The 21925-nt window shown below is 42.2% G+C and overlaps 1 protein-coding gene across 2 annotated transcripts; it reads right to left on the reverse strand.

Annotated features, from left to right (window-relative positions):
• Nucleotides 1–370: 370 nt before the first annotated feature.
• EMP2 (epithelial membrane protein 2) lies at nucleotides 371–21281 on the reverse strand. Of its 2 annotated transcripts, none has more exons than XM_019008277.1 (5): nucleotides 9158–9176; nucleotides 7318–7429; nucleotides 5184–5277; nucleotides 3759–3905; nucleotides 371–3184 (listed from the first exon to the last, which is right to left on the reverse strand). In XM_019008277.1, the coding sequence occupies exons 2-5, from the start codon at nucleotides 7393–7395 to the stop codon at nucleotides 3000–3002; spliced, it is 504 nt and encodes a 167-aa protein (XP_018863822.1). In that variant the 5' UTR covers nucleotides 7396–7429; nucleotides 9158–9176; the 3' UTR covers nucleotides 371–2999. The 2 variants fall into 2 exon arrangements, with proteins under 2 accessions (XP_018863822.1, XP_015498694.1); XM_015643208.2 differs by lacking the exon at nucleotides 9158–9176 and adding an exon at nucleotides 21077–21281 and having other exon boundaries at nucleotides 376–3184.
• Nucleotides 21282–21925: the final 644 nt, after the last annotated feature.

Consider the following 21925-nt stretch of genomic DNA (forward strand, 5'->3'; position numbering starts at 1 on the left):
AGAAGGGAGACATTTTATGGGGTTTGAGAAGTAATTTCTGTGGAGTTGGGGGAGTGTCATGAATGGATCTGTACAAACCCCAGCCTGCTGTTAGGCAAATCCAAAGCTTGGACCAGAGCAGATACAGAAGTTACTGGCCTATTTCTCACATTATTGCTCATATGGTCAAGGCACTCAACCTCATCTTAAAATAGATGACTGTTTCTGCAAATGATGGAAAATTAAAAAACCCTTATAAGTAGTAACTTCTCAGAGCTTCAGTGGATCTTACATTACTCAAGACTTTCTTTTGACACCATACATTTAAAAGTTCAATACATTAATATTTTCTCTGCTTACCCTGAAAGGTTTTCAAAAAAGGACAAAATAATCAGCTTGTGGTTCTACTACAGGCAGGAAGAATTTAATTTTACCTGTTCACACAAATACTCAACTATTTCTCATCCAACATTGTGTAAATATATCCCAAGATTAAAGACAAGGTCAGATTGCTAAATGTATTGAGTTTGCTATTACAGTACAAGAATTCATTTTATTTTCATGTACATTTTCAGAATATATAAAGTATAGAAAATGGCATATTTAAATAGCATATAAGGTAAAAAAAAACCCTAAAATATAAAATATGTTTGTCCTGCTTAAACTCTAGTTCAGACTGATTTGGTATTTGTTCCCTTGCTGTGCAGAACATTCCCATCTGTTCTGTGTGGCATCATGCACGTGCTGGTGTTTGTACACAAGTGGAGCTGTTATACAGCAGAGTGATTGTTGTGTGTGTGCTTTTCACTTTAATAAAGGGACAGAGCTTTTACTGTGGAATTAAACTGTGTTCATGTGTTTCTACATCTTTATTTTAAATATTTGATCTACATATGACCTGAGCATTATCAAGGCAAGAAACTAAAGCATCTCTGCAACTCAGTCACATAAAAGCTTAACTTTGAATTTTTCAGGACTGTCCTTTAGATATTAGAGCTTTAATCCATATTTGCTTTAAAATTTCCCTTACTGTTTCATGCATTAATAAATGTAGCAAAATGCCTAGCTAACAGTACATCTACTTTCATTCTTAATCCTGCATCGGTTTATTTAAGACAAATTCTGCTTGCTAGCAAAATCTCAGGTTTTGAACCTGAAACGTATTCAGCAAATTATAGAAGCACTTTTTTAAAAAGTAGGGTAATAATTCTTGAAATTCAGAGCACTCCCACTAAGGAGGGAAAAACCTGACAAAATACTAGCATGATGCTAGACTGGGGAGAATCCCTTTTCTTCAAACTGATGTGGGTTTTTAACTATTACTATTACTTTTACTGTGATGTCCTGCTTGCTCATCCTGATTTTTTTAACAGTCTTATTGGTATTTCTTTGCTCCAAAAAGACAACCAGCATATGCCAAAGCATTATAGGACGTTGAAGGAATGAAGATGGAACTACATGACTTGGTGACTTCATGTTGGAGGCAGTTCCTAAAAAGCTATGCACCTGAACTTTTACTTTGTGATCAAGGATAAATCTGAAGAAATCAGATAAAATTACATTATCTGACTACATTTAGACATCAGCTGATGTCTAATGTAGTAATTATTAACTTCAGTAGAGCTACGCTGCCTTATGATACTGAACTTGTTCTACTTCAGGTGTCATACCTCATTCAAACCCTATTTACTTTTTTACTGCCTGTGTATTGGGCCAGCTGTAGTGAATATAATGAAATAAATAAATGGTTAGAGCTTTACAAAAGTCCAATCTGTACTTAAGCATCAAAGCTGTGACTAACCAGAACAGGCACTTCATTCATTCTCCACACTGTTCTCCAAAATCACCATCAGTAAAGCCAGCGTTACACTGCTGAGCAGTTAAGCCTGGTATTAGAGCAAGGATTTAACTCAAAAAATTACTGAAAAATAAAAATCACCAAGTCATTTTATCTTGAAACCGATCATGAAATTCATAAGCATAGTAATTTCACTCTGATTTGTTTAGTAACAGTGTTTAGTTCCTTAAACCCCTAAAATCCACAAAGGAATTTAAAATGAATTTTTAAAGGCAAATTTCCTAATGGGCAGACTCAGGGAATGCTTTTGTACAGGACACATTAACCATGAAATCCTAGGTGATAAAAGCCCACTGAAATAAACATGTCGAGTTTGGCTGTAAAAACCTACATTTGGCATTGCTTGATCACTAGTCTGTTTAGAAATCTGCAGATGTAGGCACAGTAAAGCTTTTCTGTTTCCCTTTTCTCCCTCCCAGAAAGGCTGCCCAAGGCTAAGCTGAAGGGATTCAGGACTGGGGCAGGCTGTTCCCCACTGCTCCAGCTGTGCTGGGCCCAGGCTGAACTGGCTGAGAAGTGCTCCCACCAAAGGCTCTGTGTGCCTAAATTAAATGTGAAATCAAAAGAAACATTTGGTGGAGTACTAAAAGGACTTGTTTACGTTTGCAAAGCAAGTGGTTTTAATAAAAACTTGATGACACTTACTGCACATTATAAAGAGCAGAACCCTGATCCTGTGCCAGGGCAGATGCTCTGAGTGCAGCTTTGGGCTTTAGAATTGTTTGCTTTTCCATTGTGATCTGGGCCTCATTTTTTTACACACCCTTATATTTAACATATTTCAAAGGGATATATCTGGTCCAGGAATATAGTTTGTATATTGCTTACAAATTATTTTGTACAGGCTTTATTTGTAATCTGCTAGAAGCCAGGAACAAACTATTATAAGTCTAATAAAGGAAGACCATTTACAATGATGAAATATGTAAAAGAAACCACTTGACTATCTTGTTCTGACCCCTGACCTGGAGGTGCTGGGCATTTCATTTCACCTGCCTTCTTTTCTTTTTTTTTTTTTTTTGATTCTGTTTCATATGAAGAACACAGTACATTTTTAGAGAAACAATACCTTTACTACAAAACCATGTAAATGATTATATACAAAATGGTTACTGGAATTTGGTTTTGTACTGCAGTGATAGAAATAACTAGGTGCTGACATTTATTTACGCTTCCTTAGTACTAAGTACATCACTCCACTGATCAAGGTAAAGGCAAATGCAATCCAGGCTAAGACAAAGGAATAGCCATATTGGCCTTTGGAAACTTCCATTCTATATCCATGGCTCTGGTGCAGTTCTTCATGCCTGTCTGTGTAAATGGAAGCTGCAATCATAACACACAGACCTGCAGGGAGAAGAAAATAATAAAAGTCAGCATCTTAAAATATTATCAGTACACACAACTATTCACTGTCTTTTCTGTCAGCTGCTTCCACCAATGCCCTTTCTTTGCAGATGCTGGTTTTCCATCCTCAAACTAACCTGGAAGCATTTCAAGACATATTTTCAGTTTACTTGGCAAGCTTTATATTTGAAGTGCTGTTGTGTATCTATGTCATTTGCAGGGAACAGAAAATGATTCTAAACATCTGGGTAGTTTTTAAGACTGACAAAAAACAAAGTGAGTACTTGCCTGTAACAATTAGAGAGTTATTTATTGTGTTCAAGAAGTTCAGAATCTCAAATTCTTTCCCTTCAAAGTTTAAATTACTTTATCCTGAGCAGTGATGACATCCATATTTTAACTGCCTATATATTGCAGAATGGAACAGTTCACTGTTTAAACAATTACAAAGATAAGCTATGTCCTCAAAAGCACTACAGAGTTCTCATGCAGCTCAATCTTTTTAAAACTTTTTCCCACTTTCCTACTTTTATGAAAATATCATTAAAGTCAAAAGCATTGAAAAATCACTCACATGACAGGAGCTGGATAATAGAGGTTAACACAAATCTTTCTCCTTGCTTTAGACGGAAGAGTTGAAGAATGAAAACCAGAAATGCCACACAGCAGAAAATCGTAGACAGGATCATGGCGGCCTGAACAGCCTGAATTGATTGATACTCTGCAAAAACAAAGCAGCCTTGATTAAAAATAGTTTCTCTCTCTGCCTTCTCCTGCAAGGAGTAAAGGGGCAGAGCCATGTTCTTTAAGTGGTTCAGCAGATGCAGCAAAGCAGTTGTGTGTGCACTGCACAGACTGGTTGCTCTTCTGCTTCCTTGGTAATAATACAGCCAGTGGCTTAAAGACTTCTAAAAGCTTCTCATCAAACTGAATAAAACACTGAAGAGACTACTTCTGCCACATCCCACCCTTTGCTGCCATCAATTTCCTAGAAGCAGAGTGAAACTGCCAGCTGTCCCCAACAGCTTCCAAACGCAGACCCCAGCCTCCCACCAGACCTGGAGACAGCTCTGTTCAGGAAGGTGTAACCAGACAGGATACCCACTCTTGGCACTAAAGATTCCTCTCATTCAGGTTTATCCTCCTGCCTTTACTTCCCTGTAACTGGGACCTAAAGTAACCAATACATTTTTGAGCAGGTGCAGCTGCTCTGTGTAAATCTGCAGCCCCACTGCAGAGATCCTCTGGCCCCTCTCCTCCAGAACAGCCACGCTGCAGGCAGGAGCTCTGGGAGCAGCAGACACACCTCAGCCACCCCTCACCTCCCCAGGATGGGTACCTGACTGCAGTGGACATACAGTAATACAGAGAATAAATTCAAACCCTTAAATCCAGTTAGCTGAGAAACCCTGTGTGACACTGCACGTTACAGGCCCTAAACCAACCTGATGCTTGGAAAACAAAATTGCTTCATGGGTACGTGGTTCTTCAAATTCTTTAACTCTTTAATGTACACAGATTGAAAGCTGAGAAATAAATAGAACATTTACTTTCAATTTTTGTAAAGCAGGATATTATGCTACACTGTATATTAAGACTTCCTTGTTAAAACTCCAGCTTGTGTTTTCTTCCACTTTTTCCTCTATTCTTGCACACAGTCAGTATTTTTATGTTCTTCTCTGCAAGTTCAATTCTGAGGCAAATTCTATCTCTTCAGATGACATCACTGTTTTTACCTATCTAATTTTTTTAAGAACTTGTTAGCAGTCATTGTTAGTATGTGGTCTCACAGGTCTGAGTTCCTTCTGCTTTCCTCTCATAGAAACTGTTAGAACAATGGCCTTTCCAAAATGAAAAACCAGTATTAAAGTTATTAGGAAACCTGCCTATTTAGGATGTGCAGATTTTTGAAGAACTATAAAACTGCCCCTGTAAATTTCATAGCAATTTCACCAGATCTGCTGGGAGAGCATAGGCACAGTCATGGAGAGACACTCACCATTGAACTCATCAGTGATAGCCACACAGGTGCTTGTATTTGTGACACACACTCTCCAGACATCTGCAGAAAAGTTATCTCCCACCCACCAGGCCTGCAAAATAAAAGTAAAGCGCTCTTAGAGGCAGAAATAACAAAAAAACACACAAAACTCCTTCCTTGTCCAAGTGTCTACTGATCAGATATACCAGCTCTAACAATTTTCTCTTCATTTTTGATACTTAACCACTCAAACAAAATGTGAGCTCTCATGGCATTTCAGAATAAAGGCTATATAATTGTCCACATGTCATTCTCATTTTAGATCTCTGTGAAGTACATACTGGCATCTTAAACATCCCAAAGCACGAGGGATTTCCGCCGTCTGGGTGGAAATCTTGTATAGGCAGCGATTGCTCACTCCTTGAGACACCTAGACAAGATGTGCTTTGTTCACCCAGACCCTGTTTAGGATGCACACCTCTCTGAAGGAACAGCATTTGCTGATTTGCAGGAAATAGCATCACTGTGAAACAGAAGTCCTTTACAGAGGTTCTGGTTGCTCCACTGAAGTGATTAATCTCAGTGCAATGCAGCTGTGCTGCAGCACACTATGGCATCTGTCTGGTAATGGCTGCTGACAAATTAAGATCCTCCTGTGGTATTTCTATTTTGAGATTTTAACATTCAAGGTAAAATGGTACTGCAGTGTCTGAGCAGATTTTTACAGTAGCCTGGTGTGGTAGTTACGATTTGCTAATTTTGTCATTTAAAATGACAAGCACTCTACAAGTGGCATTTCCTCAGGAAACCCATTCCCATTCCAATAGCTACCCAGGCCTTTGTTTTGACTAGAGCTGCACAAAATACCACTTTTAAATACGATTTCTGGTAGGACCTGCTGTTTAAATAGACAATCCAGAAGCCTCAGAGCTTACCGTGCAGCTTTGCAAACAATATTGCAGTTGAAACTGTAATTACATTATGGTAGTAGGCATATGGATAAACAAAATACTGTGTTTTAAGAAAAATAATTACTTTCTCAGGATTCCATTCATTTGGATTTTACAGTCCAAGTTCAGTATGTTATTTGTCAGCTCTGACCTCTATATAATATAAAATCTAATAGATGTTTGTACAGTTATTGTAGAGTTCAAGTTTTTAATTGTTCGAAAGTAGTTAATGACACAAAGCAGAGGCTTTTATTTCTGTAATAATTAGGGTTGTGCATGGTAGGCTTGAAATAAGATTAGGTTGCTTTGCCCACTGTCTTTGCTTTCTAAATATTCAAAGGAGTGGGGTAAGACAACCTCCTCTAGTGCTCAAATAATGACCTACTTCCATGGAACAATCAACCAACTGACTAAAATGTAACACCTGAGTTTGTACACTTTTGCAATAAAAAGTTGTGGGTAACACATCATTTCATTTGGAGCATGGTCTTCACTAAAGAGCATTTTCAGCAGCAATTTTTTAAATATCAAAAGCCTGTACATAGATCAGACCTCATAGACAGATTCCAGTGCACAGACATCTGATCAGGTTAGTGGGCAGTTTTGGAAAATGGAAAATTCCATTAAAAGCTAGATATAAATATTGGAGGGTAAATTCTTCCTGATCACAGAATTAATTCTATTCTTGAAAAGAATGCAACATAAAATATTCTAAAGCTTTGTGCTGAAGCTGCTTCACCTTAATGGACACATACATTCATGGTGTCTCTCATGATTTATCTGGACATCTTGGACAACACTTGCAAGGCAAAACACACTTTGACTGAAATTATGCCCACATATCAATCACCAGCTGTTTGACTTTAGGTACTTGACACAAAAGGACAGTGGATTCCCCCCCTCTTTATATCCAGCTGAATCAAATCCCAGGGCTCCACCCCATAAATATTCTCCCTGGCCAAGTCTCTCCCAGGGGAGAGAATCTGCTGCCTTGAGCTTACAACATGATGCCATGGATCACCTCATCCACCAGCAACGCATATCCAAGGCATTTTTGTTACAGAAAGGTCTTAGGACACCAGTGTGTCTAACAAACTTAGGTCCTCTCAGTAAGCAAGTTCAAGACTAGAGAAGAAAAACCCAATTTTTATGAAGCAAAGAAATCCCAGTGTGTTTGAGAGACGAGAAGAAATGACACTTACATTGTCGATAGTTGCGATGAACAGCAGCGCTGCTGAGGTTATGTGGAACACAATAATGAAGGCCAGGAGAATCAGCATCCTTGCTCTGGAGAGGCTTTAGGCTGAGATAAATCTGTTGAACATAAGGAAGTATATGAACAATCTTTAAGAACTGTCAGTGGATCAATCTGCAGTTATGGTGCTGTTAGAAACAGTAGCATCAGATGCAGTTTGAGTCCACAGCACATGTTTCATCTCCACAGATACTTAACTGGCATCATGGGTGTTAAAATTAATCACAACTTGAAATGAAGCCAAGAGGCGCATTTTGCAACCTTCTAGCATGATGGCTGCAGTGAATAAATGCACAAAGAAGTTTGATTCCGTGTGCAAGGATGGAAAAGTCCTTCACATTGGCTTTTAGAGAAGTGGATTTCAAATTCCAGCCTCATGTGCAGTGATGATAATATTTCCACTGACTGAAGTAAGTGACTGCACTCTTGTTCCAACTATCCTTCCAAAGAATGAAGAACCAGATTTTAAAAGGATCCTTGTAGAACAAAATTAAGTGCATCAAGAACTACCTCCTAGATGTAGTAGCACCTGTGTCATACCTTAGGCCTCATGTCCTTTGTTCATACAGTTATAACTTTCATCCATTGAATAATGACAAAGAACTTCCATTTTCTTCAATATATTGCCTCCCTGGTAGGGCTGAATAAACCCATTACACATAACAATCCAGTTAGCTATTTTATGTTTTGTCACTTAATACTCTCTGTAGGCTACCTATTACCTTCATACCTTATTTAACCCACTTATTCCAATATCACATCTCATGTGAAAAAAATATGTTCTTATGTACAAGAGAATCAGAAACTGTATTTAACTGGAACCCCCAGGAGATCTATGGGCACATAACAAATAGGTTCAGGAAAACTACTGCTACTAACACAGAAAAATGCAATTGTTTGACATATTTATTTCTTCTTGGCCAGAAATTCTTGTCAATTAATACATGCTATAAGGAATCTCCAGTCTTGCAGGTCTTTGCAGCTAAGGTGCACCATTCTGTACATCATCTGCATGTTGTCACCCATCAATACATTAATGCATATTTCTCTCTTTGTTCTGGACACATTCTGTGGTGTCAAATGATGCCACTCATGTAACACAGTAAATACCCAGAAGAAAGGCCAGTTATGAAATTTAAGACTTACATTATTTTTTTCATGTCTAACCCCCTCTCTCCTACTGCCATTTACTGGAATCATGAACCACATGAATAATTTAACCAAATAAAAGGACTACTCTGACAGCATTTTTAAAGCAGTTCCACTGGCACTCTCATCAGGGCAAATAATAACTACTCTGCAAAACTTTAACAAAAAGATAATTGACAGCATAATAACTCAGTGAATAGAGACCAGGAGTTCCAGACTAATCCTCTCCATCTCCACTGCAGTACAGAGTTATAACAAGCTCAAAGGCAAACAGTATTAAAGTGCTTTTGTGAAAAATAAGTGGATAGCCTTATATCCGTATCTAATTAGAATGACTGGGAAAGCCAAGGCAAACCCTAAAATAGGAAAAGTAGCTACTCTAGTGTGTATTCCTTCCCATTTCCTCTCTGTCAAACTCTGCCTTCTCAGCCACAATGAAGAATAGAAAGTGGCAATTTCCTCCAATGAGCTGATTCTGTGGTATGACTCAAGGTCCTCTGAATCCAGTTCCGCTTCTGGAAGTGTCATTCATGGCTGTCTATTGAGCCTTGCTTGAATGAAAGGAAGAAGAAAGGAAAAGAAGACATTTTGTGGGTTTGTATAATGTCACATCAAAGTATTTTCATTGTGATATGTACCAGTCTTTGCACAGCACCCTCTTGTCTTGTGGTTGGTTTCATTTCTTGCACAGATGGTATCTAAGCATTCAATAATGCAACAATCATCTGCCATATAAGGAGAGAGAACCAAATTGTACTCAGTATTATTTTAAGAATAACAATACAATTTCATCTTATTACATGAAGTAGCATAAGGAGAGACAAAAAATGTAACCTAATTAAAACCAATCTTGAAAAAGCAAGGCTTTCCAGCACAGAAGAACCCACTTTATCCAAGTGAATGTTTTTATTTTACTGTTTTCAGCCATAAAGAGAAGTGTTTCAGACACGAAAGATAAACATGTATGGCTGGTGAGGAGAAGACATTTTTTTGTTTCACCCAAATAAAGCCTAGATTAAATGAGATTTTTGTTTTGTCTTTACAGAAAGAAAAAAAAATAACAGTAAGAAAGGTCTGATCTTTCTGTTTCAAAGACCCTTCCTAACAACCATCCTTAGATACCTCCTCCTGACTTGCTGGCAACTGCTCCCTTCACAAGCTGCTACAACTTCTGTGCACACAGTGCTAAATGATGACACATGGAGACAGGAATTAAATACACTGGGGGAAAGGAAGAAGACAGACCATTTCCAAGTAATTAATACCAGGAAAAGACAACAAGAACTGGTTATCCAATCTGTCATGCCTGAGCAGGATGCCAGAAGTGCACAAACCTCAATCACTCCTACAAACTTTCCCTTCCCATGAAACCCAGGAGTTTCTGTGGTTCATCCCAGCCTGCACAAGGAATAATGAAGGGAAGAGGATTTTCCAGAGAAACTCTCTGTGATTTGTGGGCAGGAAGCAAAAAGCAGCTCCCTTCTTCCAAGATGCAGCCAGCAAAGTTGCAGATGCTACTACAGAATCTGCATCCCTCTTGGCAGAAATTCTGGATTTCATCTATCAGAGAGAACTACTAGTCCTTCTCCACTACACACAATGCTGGAATTCAAAACCTTACTGTGCAAACTCAAAATTCTTCCACTCCCTCAGCAAGAAGGGATTCTTCCTTCCCCAGTCCTCTGAGGACAGTCTGCCTGGGAGCCTCTCCTCACAGCAGGCAGCTCCTTTCCTCTCCATAAGAGCAAGCGAAGGACAGAGTTACAGAGCACTGTTTGCATTAATGTTCTTATTTTAGTAATGCATTACTAACCAAACACTTTGATAACATCCTATTCTGCACACTAGATGTACTCCTTTTATTATTTACCATGAACTATTTCCTGGGCAGAGAGATTTTTCACCTTCCTTCACTTGCAGTTGAAACACAAGATTGCTCTCAGGTCAAAGTGTTGATGATTTTTAAGTACACTGCATGGATGAAAACTGGGATGATGCAACAGATATTGTTCATCATTCCCCAAAGTGGCTTGAATTCTTTTAAGTTTTCACACACACACAAATATATGAGAAAAGCTTTTTGGACACACTACACTTACGATGATGGAGCCACTCTTCTCAGAAGTATGTGATGAAAAGACTACAGGCAACAGTTACAAGTTGCAACAAGGAATATTCCAATTGTGAAAAAAAGTATTAATTATATTCAATGAGCATGATTAAGTACTGGAACAGGGCCCATGAGGCTGTGGGATCTCCATTCTTGGACATCTTCCTGACTTGACTGAAACAAGGCCCAGAACGTCCTGATCTAACCCCCTGCCTGGAGCCAGAGTTTGTGCTAGGGACCTCCAGAGGCCCCTTCCAGCTCAACTCTCCTGTCAATCTGTAGCTATTTCAGGAACCTCCCTGTACTAATCTCCAGCAAAGCTCTGACAAAAGAGAACATAATATTTGACTTAGCTCATCACATGTCCCATTAAAAACAGATTTGGGAGTTACAGCAGGGATGACATTGGATGTCAACATCAATACCTTCAATTGTAAGCCTCAGCATTTATTGCCACTACAGAAGGCTTGGTGTAAGGCAGAAGTGGACAGACACTGCTGAGCTACAAGTACAGACTGCCACTGGATCTAGAAAGAGTAAGTTATAGGAATCCCACTGAACACATCCAGATTTGCTGTGGTAATAAGGTTTCCCAAAAATGCTGTTAAGTTGTAGGATACTTACACAAAATACATTGAAAACGGAAGGCCAGTTATAGTAACAACACCTATTTTTTTCTGTTAGTGCAGAAGTAATGTTCCAGTGCTACTCCATTTTACATGGGGAGGATAAAGGCAGCAGTCACACTTCTCTTGAATCTCTTCAGTAACACAGACTTTTGGAAGCAGTAGTTTGCACTTGCCATGGGAGAGACCCTGATGAGCTTTAGAGGAAGTGTCTAAGAAGGGCCTCTGCTCTAATCTCCTGGACATGCAGAGACAAGTAGGTTTATACAGGGTAAGACACTAAAACCATCACAGAACTGCACAGTAAAATAAGGAATCTAGGCCAGGGTTTCCAGCATTTCTGAACTTAGTGTTTCAAAACTGGATTGTCTCCCTATGTCGTATCACACACAAAAACACATCCTCTGCAGAAAAGCCTCAGTTTATCTCCAGGATAAGGTTTATCTTTAATGTCCATCAGTACAAAGAAACAGGACTATTTTAGTTTTTTCTGCTGCTTAGTACAGCAAGTAAAAATGAAAATAGTCTTTGCCAGTTTTTAACAGAAGTTTCATCGTTACTTTCCAACCCAGATGCATCTCCACAACAAACGCTTTCCTTTCTTCCCATGCAGTTCAACTCTTCTGCCAGGCTGTTTCTCATGTTTGTGCATACTCAAGTTTTGCAACCAGCAATATACAGTGCAGTATGTTTATCCTGAGCTCTTTTGCATTGGAAAGGCTGAAGTTTACCCTCCAACACTGGCTGCTGCCCTCATTCCCTAAGATCAAGTCAGGGGTTTTTATCATCTTCATCTGAGCCCATGTATGAGAAAACTTCCCCACAGACAATCCTGGTTCATACCCTTAGAGACGTGGTGAAATCTCTGCAGAACAGCTCCTGCTCTGCACAGACAAGGCAGGGGGTGTGCACACCCACGTTTAGTGTGCTGCAAAGACACACCCAAAACAAGGGGCAGAGGATCCTGCTGAACAAGTTACCATACCTGCAGCTCTCTGCACTGAGATGTTTCACTGCAACTAGAACAGCAGGTCTTTGGGCCATCAATAAGCATTCAGTTCAGCTGAACTTTCTTGAGGTCACTGGTGTAAAATGGAATCAAAGCAAATTTTAATTATCAATTCTTCTGCCCCTCAGTTCTATAATTCAGTCTGAATATGTGGATTTAGAAGAAAAAGTCTGTATACTTGTAGTGTGAGAAATCTATCATCTTGTGATGCATCATAAGTTGTTTGGATTTACATGTTTTACTCAGAGTTCTTTTGCCACATCTCATGGTGTCTCATGACAGAGAACTCAGAAGCTAGCTCACATTTTGCATAGACCATTGTCTCTAAACTTGCAGAGAATTCCCCAGTTTATGAAGAACAGAGTGATACTGTTAACTTTATCTATTTTTTTTTCTTTTATCAAGTATGAAGGGTTCTGTTTTTCTTGTGTGATTCTCAGAACTGTAACCAGAAGTGAAGTTCAGACAGCAGACTTTCTCCCAAGCCAACAAGAGCTTTGAGGATTTCAACAATCCTCTAATGCCTAAATATCAAACAACATAAAGGACGAGAAAATCAGGAAATGTAATACCAAGAGAATAATTATACCAGTTAAAACAACTTACTCTAGTTTCTTTAGTTCTTCTGTCTAAGTTAATTTAACAGTTGGGAGTAACAATACTCTTCATGTTCAAGAGTACATTCAAATTGTGACCTGTTTTCATGCTCAGGTCTTACCCAGCTAACAGTCAATACAGGAACTGAACATCTGCCTTCAGCCAGTCTCTGCAGCCACTGTGGAGACCTCCAAGAATTGCTGGATGGCTCTGACTACACCTCTGCAAAACTGAATGGGGACCCAGGCAGGAAATGCAAAGCATGAGTAACAGTCTACTCAGCACATGGGCTCCCACCCAATTTCTTCCTAGCGTGAAGCTAAGCATGAAGAACAATGTGTGTTCTACATGAAATAAAATTTCAGGTTCCTGCTTGATGATGGCTTTGGAATCAAGAGGGCTAAGTGTCCTGTGAGCCCCTAGATGGCACAGAAACCACCAGCTCTTTTTGTTTGCTTAATTGAGAAGACACTCAAGCCCACAGCTCATTGTGCTACCTATTTCATGTGGAAGGAAGAGAGCTTTTCATTTACATTTCCACCTGTTTTTCAAAGTCCTTCCTCACAAAGCAAGAAAATCAGAAGGAAATTAATCAAAGTTCCCTACACTCAACCACAGTACTAAGGGAAAAAAAAAAATACAGCAAAAACTTAATCCACCCTCTTTTCTAGAGCTCCATTTGAATGATAACATTTATGGCTTTTTTAACACATAGGCAGAAAATAAAGTAGGGTCATCCTATCAGATCTAGATTTATTGGTGCCCTTGCAGCAGGCTGTGTTAAGACCCAGCAACCTCCTGCACAATTACAACAGTCAACTTGTTGTATTTTGACAGTGAAATACAGAAGCTTGGAGAGAAACTCACAAGACACAGTATGACCTAGTTTTTATCTATTTTCTTTCAGAAAACTGTGCCTTGCAACCAAAGCCTTGAGGTTTGCTCTTTGTGTGCACCACAAGTAATACAAATGTGCACCTATAGCTTAATAAAACCTTTTGTTTTCACAGTGTTTGGATGTCTGTCCATCCTGTTGGTGGTAGTGGTAGGACTGCCTGAGCAACAGCAGACTTAGAGTGGCCTCCCTGTCACCTGTGTGTGAGGGGGTGCTCAGGCACCCCTTCAGCTCTTTCTCAAGCAACTTCATAAACACTAAATCTGGTCTCCTCTTCAGAAACCCCACCTAGCTACCAAAAGTGAAAGAGACTGTGATTAAAGGTGGGTCTGGCACATCATCTCCAGACTTCTTCCCTTCTCACCCTGTCCTCCTCACTAATCTATGCTACCAAGCCAGAACTACAAAGTCTAGGAAATTCTAACCACGCTGGTCCATGTATTTCCAAACAAGACCAAGAAGCAAATTGCAGCAGAAATGCAACATGCTAGCTTTGAGTATGGAGACCCAAAGAAGCTGATGTTTCTAATTTCTTAGGAATGCTTTTAATAAAATTTTGACCTAGGGATGCCAGCATTGCTGCCACTTCTGTAACTCTGTCAGTCATTTATTTGCAAACAAGTTTGGACTGGGTTTAGACTTGCCCTACCACTCCTTTCACTATGAACCTGCTGTGTGCACTGCAGAAGAAAGTCACTCTGCCATGAAGCCTTTGTGGGCAGGCTCAGCAGAAGAAAACCAGCAGGACCTATGGGAACACAGGAACACAATGCCCTGTTGTGGCATGGGGAAGTGTCACTTACTGGAAAAATGAGCCTTGTGACATCTTACCTGAAAATCCTAAAAAACAGCCTGAAGCTTAAAAACTTCAAGATAGATGTATTCAAATACTCCAGCAAAACCTGGGAGAGACATTACCAGCCACTAATTGCTGAGAAGACAATTTAGCAGGTACAGAAGTCAGCTGCCTACACAGACAGACATATTTAAATGAAAGTCTTTAAGACTTCACCTCCTCAAAACTGCTTTTTAGAGGGTTTTGTGTGGTCAGCTGAAAGAGAATGTTTTCCTCCAGCAGCACAAATCACACCACCCTCAAAAGTAAATCTTTTACATATTCTTCTGTTTCCCTAAAGCACTTTCTCTTGTAACTGTACTTTCATACTAGATAATAATAATCTCATATTTAAGACGTTCTATATCTGCATCTAATCCCAACACAACCCACAGAGGTGTAAGGTAGGCTGCCCTAATACTAAATAACACCTAAAAGGGTTGCAATTAATCTCTGATTCCCATCATAGTCATTCACTCTTCCACCTTCAGTTTATGCCGAGCATCACATGCCTTTGGCAAATGCTAACAAAACAGTCTTTAATCAAAGACACCCCGTGGTTCAAGGGATTTCTCAAAGGGCACATATTGTTTGAGAAAACCCAGCGGTAATTTGAAAGAACTGCTTGTATATTGCAGTTTCTGGTTTCTTACAAAACACAAACGTATTCTGTCAGCTTTCACAAAGGCGAGTGCAAAACATGTTATAAAATGTTTGTAACTTAAGTATGTATGGGGAGAGCTTAACTGTATTCTTAGAAGATGAAAGAAAGCACACATCATTTCAGGTGTTCAGTGCATGCTCTCTGTTCAGCTAGTTTGCTTGTTGTGCACCAGATACCACTTCAATATAAACAAAGTTGTGGTGTACATTAAAACCTTCTTAACAATCAAGCTGGTCTAAAAGTACTTAGAGCTTGTTTTCCTAAGCTTAACAAGACAAGAACTTCTCGTTCTCACTTGCTCATTTTCAAAGATCAAGACAGAATGGGAATATACTTGCTTGCAGGTCAAGGCAAACACATGGAAGGAAAAAGAACTGTTTAATTTAGAGATGAAAATAAATGGCTATAAATCATATGTGAGCACATTTAGGATTTAAATTATAATTCTTAGAGCTGTCACATTCTGGAATGGCCTTACAATCACCACAGCATAGGAAGAAGAGCTCCACAAGAAAGGATTTCTGTGGTGCAGGGACTGTGCTAGCAGGGCGACAGACCCGCTGTCCTGAGAGGACCCTGCAGCTCTGCTCTCCTCTCAACAATTCATTGAGCTCTCTGGGTGTTTCACAACAGGCTTTTTGCATGATACCCATGCCCTTGGCACTCAGCTGAATTCTCTGCCGTGCTCCAAGGGCTGCTGGCAGTGCTGGCTGATGGGCAGTGCAGGGACACCGTGGTGACCGAGAGGACACACCACCAGCTTGGAGGGACCATTTGTTTCTCGGGCGGGCAGCAAAGCTTCCAAGAGTGAGCGCAACCTCTGCCCCTTGTCAGAGGGTGACCTAAGGGCCACCACTGCCTGCCAGCCCCCCAGGGCAGGGGCACAGAGCCCTCTGCAGCCTGCTGGCACAGCCTTGCCTCTGGTTTGGGGAAGCAGCAGCTCCATGGAGCTGGGACAATGACACGGGGCTGTTCCGATAAGCTATTCAAGCTATGAGGAGCCTCCTGGGAACCTGCTCCTGAAACAAACAGCTGAACTGAGGTGTGGCCTGGCCTCACCCCTGCTCAGTCACCGTGTGGCCACATTTCAGTGTCGAGGGTGCCCCTGGTTCAATACCTTGTCCGGGCAGGGAGTGACAGACCAAGTAAAATACCAGACCTTTCTATCAGGTTGACAGATAAAATGTGTCCTCAGTCAACGAAAAGGAAAAAAAAGCACACCTGCAGCACTGACTATGCATTAACATAGTTCTGAGCAAACCTCAGACCCTGGGCTCTACTGACTACAGACTGCTGCTTATCCAGAGATTATTCCAGATACAACAGAGCAGCTCGAGTGATTTATGATGTTCCACCTAATTAACCAACAAACAAAGGCAGAAAAGGTCTGTCTTTCCAGATTTAATGCAATGCATTTAATTCCGTAGAAATAAAAGCTGATATTGTTTTAACTCTGGCAGATGCTCTGTGGAAATTGCTAACAATTAAATGTGTTGCATTCACTGTTGTAAAATTTTCAAACTGCTTGTTTTGATTTGGCTTTGACTAGCTCTGTGTTGAGAAATTTTGGTTTTAGTTATTTCAGAGTTTACACATCATCTATCAAGAGTGTGAAAACACATTTCTATTGGTGGTACAACAGTTGGTTATAAAATAAAAAGCTCAAACTCTCCACAGCTTCTACTACTGCTTTGTTTTCAGCAACATTGTAGCACAGGATTACACTGAATACTCAGCCTACCTCCAGAATTTTTACAGCATCAAGTTGTAATCGGTGCAATTGAAGTTGCCATATGGACTCGACAAGTCCAGGTAGAAGGATTTCTATGCCTTGTTTGAGCACACTCAGTGCACAATTCTTCTACACTGGCTGCTCTTTGGGAACAGCCCGGTCCCCTCAGCCACTGGGTCACTTTGCTCTACCCACAGCTGCACCTTGACCAGGCTGGACAGTGCCTGCCTGGGTCACTGCACAGCCACAGTGCCAGGTAAGGGTACAGAAAGCACCCTGACAGATGGGCAGGCTCAGCCAGAGCCCTTCAGTTGTTCACAAACTGTTCTGCAGTCTCTGGACTTGGGTTTGTTTCTGCCTTTGAACTAAACAGCGGGTTTGTTGCTTCGGTGGATTGAGCACTGCAAGCCCTGGAGAACATGTGAGTGTACAGAGCCTGTACATGGCAGCATGTGCACCTCAGCAGAGACATGCAGGGCCGTTTGGAAGGTCTCCTTCTGTCTGGAAGAAGGAATTTTAATCTATTTCAGGACACTAAACACCTGCATTAAACACCCGAGGGAGTGCTCACACTGCCCACCTCAGCTGTTTGTGGCCCGTGCAATTCCAAACATAGTGCAGTGTTTAAGAATCAGTGAAGCAAACCATAAATATATATCCTATAGCCATCTCTAAGGGGTATTTGAGTCAGTCCACTTTCTGCTCCACCTACAGACTCCTGTGAAGATCTCTACACAGCCAGAGGGTTGTATTTTAAGGTCACACCCAAATTATGAGGCTTCACCTGGCATGCACATACCATCATTAAACCTGCCCATGAAACTTCACCGGCAAAATAAAAAGGTGTAATTACATTTTCCCCATTCAGTGGAGAAATAATAATTCCTTTGATGGATGAATTCAGGCCATCAGGCTTTCTCTTGAGTCTCACCCAGAAAAGATGTATTTTCTAATAATTATGATACTTATCTTCCTAACCAAGTCATAAGCATCACCTGACATTTTGAGATGCATTTTACAAAATTATCTACTCTCTAAAACAGTAAAATTTTTAACAAAAAAACAGCAAAAACTGAAACTATACTGCAAAGATCATGGTTTGCTTTGAGCATCCAAAAAACAAGCAAACCCTAACAAACTGAACAGTCCATGAATGGAATTCCTTAGCACTGTGCTTATGTTCCCCCTGCATTCCCTCTGAGACCAACGTGATTTCAATAAAAGCTGTGCAGTCATTTCTACTTTCAAATTTGGCTGTGCTGAAGCATCACATGGATTTTACATGCTTCACTTCAGAGTAAATCTCTTTCTTATTAGTTCCTGTACAACACAGTGCCTCATTCTGCTGGGTCTTCTTCCAACAGGAACATGGAGGAGGACCTGGAAAGTACATCTGCCAGCTAGCAGTACAAAAGACTTTGTCCCCAGAGACCTGCATATCTCTTTAATTAAACACATTCTTGTCCTGATTTATGTGGCGATATCATGTCTTACATGATGCTCAAGACACAAATAGAATGTGAAGTGCCAGTGGAAAATCAAAATATATTCAAGCCACGGAGGTGAAAAGGGAAGAGTCTCCTTGTGCTGCCACTGACCTCATTTTTAAATGACAAGGAAACAACATTATGAAAGGAGATAGCCTACACCTAATGTACTTAGCAAAAGTAGAGGAAGGTCTTGCTTCTCTAAACACCCATATGGGACTCATCAATACAACATTCTTCTAATCACTGAAGGAATGTCAAACCTGACATGGGAAACAACCTTGAGACAAGCAAGACAACAAAATAAAAGCCATAATAATGTGAGTAATAGAAAAACACAAAGCAATTGTGAAGTAGGAGATGCTAATAAGAGGTGTCAAGTGCATTAACTGAAAGTGGGTGTAAGTTGGAGATGTTAATTTCTTCTAAGCAATGCTGACCAACAACAATATCTTCAGCATCTACAAACTGAGACAGAATCTTTGTCTAAGATCATAATGTTGCAGCAGGCTTCAGTCTTGATCTGCTCAATCTGTTGACCAATTTCATTTATTAACAAGGTTTTAAAATCTGTGTAACCAAATAAAACTCACTATTTTTCCTCACTGGAAAATCCACAGTACAATCAACACTGTGTGTTTACAATAGAAGTCTTTCCAGGCCACAAATAAAGAATTCAACACCAGTAGTGTCTTGTCTACTGATTGGATGTTATTTTTATTTGAAATTATATTAACCCACCATTTTCCTTCCCAAATGAGCACACTAACAAGAAACTGATCGCCTCCTAAGAGTTTTCGTGGTATTGCTGCATTTCAACTCCAGTTAATGTTGATGGCTACTGGCAGAGTAATTCCTGGATTCCTGGCTGGGCAGACAGCTACCTGTAAGATCCCTGTCAGCCACACAGCGGGCTTGACACAATCTGCACATATCTTTATTAAGCATGGAGGATGAATCTTCCCTCAGGTATCCCTGAGTCTATTTCCTAACTCAACACTACAAGTTCACAAAGAGATTCAAAAAACAGTTAGAGTTCCTTTCTCAATGTCTTGAAGCAAAAGTGAAGTCCTTAAATCTTATGCTGAATAAACTCAAATCAGCTTCTGGTGGCCATGTTCACTATATGCTTTGTTTCCATTCCCACTTTGATTTCATCAGCTATGGCAAGTACCTGTGCTCCAGGTGGTATATTTGGATGGCATTTGTCACACATTCTCTTGCAAAAATGTTGCTGGACTCTCCAGCAAACTGCAATTCCCATTTCTCCCCTCAGTGAAACTTGTGCCCAAAAGTCCCCTACCATTTGTGTGGATTCCTGCCTGCCCACGTCTGCAACTACCTGGCATCTCAGTCACAGCCTCACAACTCTCTCCTGAACGATGTGGACAGCAAAGCCTTAAACATCTGAGTGTGGGTCTGGATGAAGGAATCACTATAGGCTATTTTTATTCAACAGAGAAAATATCTCAGGCAGGCAAGAAGGCTTATTTTATATAGTTAACACACCAGCACTGTATATACAGAGTCTGCAAGTAAACGAAGAGAAAGAGCTACTTTTTGTTTTTCTGACGTTGAGCCAAGCATAGCTGTTTACTTCCAAAGTTCCTAAAGAAAACGCCAACAAAATTCAGTGTTGATTTCACAGCTATCTAATGGGTTTCTTCACAGCCCTGTATCAAGTCAGAAGATAGTTCTAAGATGCTCTACTGCAACTACTGCTGATCATTTACATGCTATTCCCAATTACTGTGAGAAAAAAAAAAAACAAAACCAACAACCAGAAAACCACCTTCCTGCACTATGTGAACAAAGTATTCCTGCCAAGAAATTAACAGAGGCTGCTAACTGCAGGTTGCTTGATGGCAGCGTTCTCTGGGTAAGAGCAACTCATGGATAAGTCTGATGAGGAACGGACAGCAGTACACTGTTCTTCCTAGAAATGTCCAAACAAGGAGCTTACCTCTCAGAATTCAATAGTCAATATTGCAGACAACCCTCGTTACTGAGAGCTAGCTGCCTGTCCAGTATCTGGCACATAACGCTCCCGATGTAGGGGGCATTACATATAGATAAAAGCCACCAGTGAGTAAAACTGCATTTTGACTCAAGTGGAAAAACGTTTAATGATGGCAAGAACTTCAAAATCTGCACTGAATTACAGCTAAGTGTATTTTCCTTCCACTGGCGGGAGAGGGGTGCTGCCAAGAACTGCTACAACGTTACTGCAACACACGCGAACTCCGCTGAGAGTTACAGAAAAGAACAGAAAGAAACTATCCCGGGAAGAGCGCGAACTTTCTGCTGGCTTGGCCCAGCCTGGACTCACTGGCGAGGAGCCCCTCGGCCCGCCCCGTCCCACTCCCCGGCGCCCGGGGCGAGGCAGCGGGGCCGGGGCTCGACGGGACCGGGAGCGCGCTCCCGCGCCGGCCCAGCACCACAGCCATCGAAATAGAAATGTGCTTCGTAGTAAACAAACGCGAGCTTTTAATTTTTTCCCATTTCTGGCGGTTTCTTCCTCCCCTGGCGGGCGAAGCTGCCCGCGCCCCCCGCCGCCGCCGCCCCCTCTCCCCGCGCCCCCCGCCCGGCCGAGGCTACTCACGGGCGCGGGCCGGCGGGCAGCTCTCCGGGGCTGCGACCGTCTGGCGGCGGCGGCGGTGCCTCCGCCCGCCCTCCTGCGGGAATGATGTCAGCGGCGGCTGGGTGTGGAACCAGAAGGGCTTTCAAAAGTGCCCCCCGGCCGCTGGCGGCGGGAGAGGGGTGTGAGCGTGTGTGTGTCTGCGAGAGTGTGCGGGCGCGGAGGGAGGGACGGACGGGGCGCGCACAGGAGAAACTTTCCCCGCCCGTTCCCACTCGGCGGCGGGCGGGCATCCAGGCTCGCCGCTCGGCCCTCCCCAGGGGCGCTCGGCGCTCCGTCCCCCGCGGCCGGGGCCGGTCCCTGCAGCGCTGCCCCCGCCGGCCCCCGGACAGGGCGGGCTGAGCCCGGCGCACGGGATGCCAGCGGCCGGGCGCTCAGCCCGCTCCCCGGGCGGCCCCCGCCTTCCGTCTGGGCTTGACCCTCTCGGAGGAGTGACCGCTCCGTACCGAGTGCGGGAGGCGGCGAGGCCCCGTCCCGCCGAGCAGCACACGGCGAGGGGCCGCGGTGCCACTCGTCACTGTGGGCAAGGGACGGACGGCAGCTGCCCCCTGGTAGCCGGGCGAGGCTTAGGGCGGAGCCCTTTCGCGGGAGCCATAGCGGGGGGAAGCAGCCGAGATTCTCAAAGTGGCCGGGGACAGCTGCGGCGGCCGCGCCCGGCGGAGAGCCCGTCCCGGAGAGGGGGCCGGAACGGCGCCATTTCCAGCCGGCCGTGCTGGAGCCGCTCCCGCCAGGGCCTCCCGGCCCTCAGCGCCGGGCCCAGGGCAGGCTGAGCCCCTGCCCCCGGCGGGACGGGCCGAGCGGGCCGGGCCCAGC

The sequence above is a fragment of the Parus major genome, chromosome 14 (genome assembly GCF_001522545.3).
Source record: "Parus major isolate Abel chromosome 14, Parus_major1.1, whole genome shotgun sequence".
Classification (NCBI taxonomy): Eukaryota; Metazoa; Chordata; class Aves; order Passeriformes; family Paridae; genus Parus; species Parus major.

Excerpts from the sequence above, each read along its gene's own strand:
- EMP2 (XM_019008277.1), bottom strand. The coding sequence starts at position 7,395 with ATGCTGATTCTCCTGGCCTTCATTATTGTGTTCCACATAACCTCAGCA. Across the intron at positions 5,278-7,317 it reads TCATCGCAACTATCGACAAT|GCCTGGTGGGTGGGAGATAA; the intron begins GTAAGTGTCATT and ends TTTATTTTGCAG. Across the intron at positions 3,906-5,183 it reads TATCACTGATGAGTTCAATG|AGTATCAATCAATTCAGGCT; the intron begins GTGAGTGTCTCT and ends TTGTTTTTGCAG.